Source organism: Carlito syrichta, unplaced genomic scaffold, assembly GCF_000164805.1.
Source record: "Carlito syrichta isolate Samal-C Ts95f unplaced genomic scaffold, Tarsius_syrichta-2.0.1 Scaffold123562, whole genome shotgun sequence".
Classification (NCBI taxonomy): domain Eukaryota; kingdom Metazoa; phylum Chordata; class Mammalia; order Primates; family Tarsiidae; genus Carlito; species Carlito syrichta.
The window spans coordinates 57,122-60,809 of record NW_007067658.1 but is presented as its reverse complement, the minus strand read 5'-3'; the positions used below and the strand labels follow the sequence as shown (position 1 = coordinate 60,809).

The 3,688-nt window shown below is 41.6% G+C and overlaps 1 protein-coding gene across 1 annotated transcript in view; it reads left to right on the top strand.

Moving 5' to 3' along the window:
- GLG1 (golgi glycoprotein 1) overlaps nt 1-3,688 on the top strand; it is a 64,113-nt gene that overhangs the window by 16,971 nt on the left and 43,454 nt on the right. Inside the window, exon 4 of the mRNA XM_021707721.1 lies at nt 2,746-2,949. Coding sequence (XP_021563396.1) covers nt 2,746-2,949 — 204 coding nt within the window. The remainder of the gene's footprint in view (nt 1-2,745; nt 2,950-3,688) is intronic.

The following is a 3,688-nucleotide window of genomic DNA, read 5'->3' as shown; positions in this document are numbered from 1 at the left end:
CTGGGCGACAGAGTGAGACTCCGACTCAAAAAAAAAAAATCTCTTGTATACTGTAAATAGTAAGTGCCTGATAGTTTTCCGACCAAATCTTTATCACCATCGATTAGTTTCTTCTTTGGGAAGTAGAATTGGGTAGGCCTTGCTTAAGTGTGTCAGAGTAGCCAGGCTTTGTGGCTCAGCCTGTAATCCCGCGCCTTTGGGAGGCTGAGGTGAGTGGATTGCCTGAGCCCGCGGGTTCGAGACCCACCTGGGCAGGCGAGACTTCATCTCTACAATCAATCAAAAAATCAGCCGGGCGTGGTAGCGTGCACCTGTAATTCCGGCTACTCTGAAGGCTGAGGCGGAAGGATCGCCGGAGCCCAGCAGGTCAAGGCTGCGGTGGTCGGAAGCGGCCACTGGACTCTAGTCTGGGCGACAGAGTGAGACTCCAACTCAAAAAAAAAAAAAAAAAAGTGTGTCAGAGTCATAAAAAACTTAAGTATCACTTATAAATAAGGAAGAAAAAATAAGCGTTACTCCAGAGTTCTGGGATTTGTGTCTACTGTTCTCTCTGTTCTTATCTTTTTGCCACTCATCCTTAAGAGTTTTATCTGTTTAGGGTTGCTCTTAAAAAAACTTTTCATTCGTCCTAGGTCTCTCAGTACTTTAGACTCATACGGCTAGTAAAAAAGGTTGAAGTACAGAGAGAGAACAGAGAGGTGTGAGAACCTGCTAGTACAGAATGCTCATTGATCAGTTTTGGGTCAGCAAACCTTTTGAAAACTTTTTGAAAAAATATACAAAAACCTACATACAAATGTTAGACTCCATCCACTCACAAATTAACTCCAGGTCTAGAAAAATAAATGATAGACTGTTAACTAGGTACCTTGTACTATATGTTCTACAACTCAGATGCATTGCTTAACTCCTTTGAGCCTTTGTTCATTCATCTACATGATAAATATCCCCTCTTCATAGATATGTTAGCAGGGAATATGTAAATTTTCATGGAAATACTTAGAAACTAATGTGCTATAGAACAAATCCTAGTATAGTTAAAGGAAAAAAAAGATACAATAAAATAGAAAAAAATTATACATTCTTGGGTTGAATTTTTGCCTGAAGTAGATATTTCCCTACCTGTTTTTAAGAATATTTTTTATCATATACAGATAATTTCATAGACCTGTATTTTTTGTTTTGTTTTGTAGTAGAGATAGGGTTTTCACTGTGTTGCCCAGGCTGTTCTTGAACTCCTGGCCTCAAGCAGTCTCCCTCCTCGGCCTCCCAAAGTACAGAGATTACAGGTGTGAGCCACCACATCTGGCCATAGACAACAAGTTTTGTGTACACGTATACGTGTGTATAAGTAAGTGGTAGCACTATGTTTTCAGATAGGTTGGTTTGCTGTGTTAATGACTATACCTCTCAAATTGTTGAACTAGTTTTATGAGTATAGATTAGGAGTCTTTTTTTTTTTTGAGTTGGAGTCTCATTCGGTCGCCCAGACTGGAGTGCAGTGGCCGCTCCCCGCCACCGCAGCCTCGCCTGCTGGGCTCCAGCGATCCTTCCACCTCAGCTTTCCAAGTAGCTGGAACTACAGGCGCGCACTACCACGCCTGGCTAGAGGACTCTTAAGTAGAAAATATGTAGAAGTTTCTCATATTGGATGAATGAATGCTTGTGATTGCTATGGAGATGATACAGTATACAATTATAGATAGTTGGATGGTTTTAGGAAAACTCTCAAAAACAGTTTGTATAAACAGTGGTAATCTTGTTAAATCACATTAAGATAAATCCAGTGAGTATTAAACTACAGATTGTATATATTGGGCTGTTTGTGGTCATTGTAGAGTAAAAAAAGGAGTCTCTGTATCTTCTTTTCTCAGTGGGTTTTGTGGTTTGTTTTTTAGCACTATTATTTGGGAAATGTCTAGCTCTTAGAAATAAATCAACAGAGATTTCGTTTATTTTATTTTTATTTTTTGAGTTGGAGTCTCACTCTGTTGCCCAGGCTGGAGTGCAGTGGCACTCTCGTGGCTACCACAGTACCTCAACCTGCTGGGTTCAGGCAATCCTTCCACTTCAGCCTTCCAAGTAGCTGGAACTGTAGGCACGCACCACCATGCCCAGCTAATTTTTTTATTTATTGTAGAGATGAGGTTTCGCCAATAGGTTCCTATTTCTAGTGCTAACTAAACTATAGTACTTAAGTTTCTTTGGATTTCTATTCCCATTTGTAGCTTGCAAGTATTGTAGTCTTTTTTTTTTTTTTTTTTTTTGAGTCAGAATCACTGTCACCCAGGCTGGAGTGCAGTGGCATGCTGCTCATGATCACCACAGCCTCAACCTGCTGGGCTCAGGCAGTCTTTCTGCCTCAGCCTTCCAAGTAGCTGGAACTACAGGCATGCGCCACCATGCCCAGCTAATTTTTTTGATTTATTGTAGAAACAAGGTATCACCATGTTGCCCAGGCTTGTCTCGAACCCACAGACTCAAGCAGTCCTCTCACCTCAGCCTCCCATAGTGCTGGGATTATAGACATGAGCCACCACGCCTGGCACGAGTATTATATTCTAATTAAAGACTATTGAGGACATATTCTTTAACTTCCTCAATGTGGTTGGTTTCCACTTGATTTTTCAGTAGAACATCAATAAGCTAACCATATGTTGGAGTTATTTCTATTACTTTTTTTTAGCCAAATGATTTTAAACCCATGTGGTAAGTTTTAAAATATTAATACCCTTGCTTTTTTAGGATGCACATTCACAAGGTGAGGTGGTATCATGCTTGGAGAAAGGCCTGGTGAAGGAAGCAGAAGAAAGAGATCCCAAGATTCAAGTTTCTGAACTCTGTAAGAAAGCCATTCTCCGGGTGGCTGAGCTGTCCTCAGATGACTTTCACTTAGACCGGCATCTATATTTTGCTTGCCGAGATGATCGAGAGCGTTTTTGTGAAAATGTGAGTAAACTCAGAAGTTTTATTCTTCTTTTCTTTTCCAATTTTTTTAATACTTTGTTCTCAGATAAAATAAATCATCACAAACCATCGCGTGTAGAAAAGTCACTGAAATAGAAGATGAAATTGGTTCCAGGATAACAGAAATTGTATTGAATGCTCAACCTGATTGATAACATTAGTTAACAGTTGGCTTCTGATAGTTTCCATACATGGTTTTTTTCTACTTTTTCTCTTTTTTTTTTTTTTTTGAATTGAAGTCTCTGTCACCCAGACTGGAGTGCAGTGACACACTCACTGCCGCTGCAGCCGCAGTCTGCTGGGTTCAGGTGATCCTTCCAAGTAGCTGGAACTACAGGCTAATTTTTTGATTTATTGTAGCGACGAAGTCTCATCAAATTTCCCAGGCTGGTCTCAAACCCCTGAGTTCAGGCAATCCTCTTGCCCCCACCTCCCAGAGTGCTGGGATTACAGGTGTGAGCCACCATGCTTCTGTTGTTCCAGCTACTTGGAAGGCTGAGGCAGAAGGATTATCTGAGCCCAGAAGGTTGAGGTTGTGGTGGCTGTGAGTGTACCACTGCACTCCAGCTTGGGCAACAGTGAGAATCTGAGTAAAAAAAATTTTTTTTCTTTTGCATTGGAGTCTCACTCTGTCGCCCAGACTGGAGTGCCGTAGCCGCTCCCGGCCACCGCAGCCTCGACCTGCTGGGCTCCGGCGATCCTTCCGCCTCAGCCTTCCAAG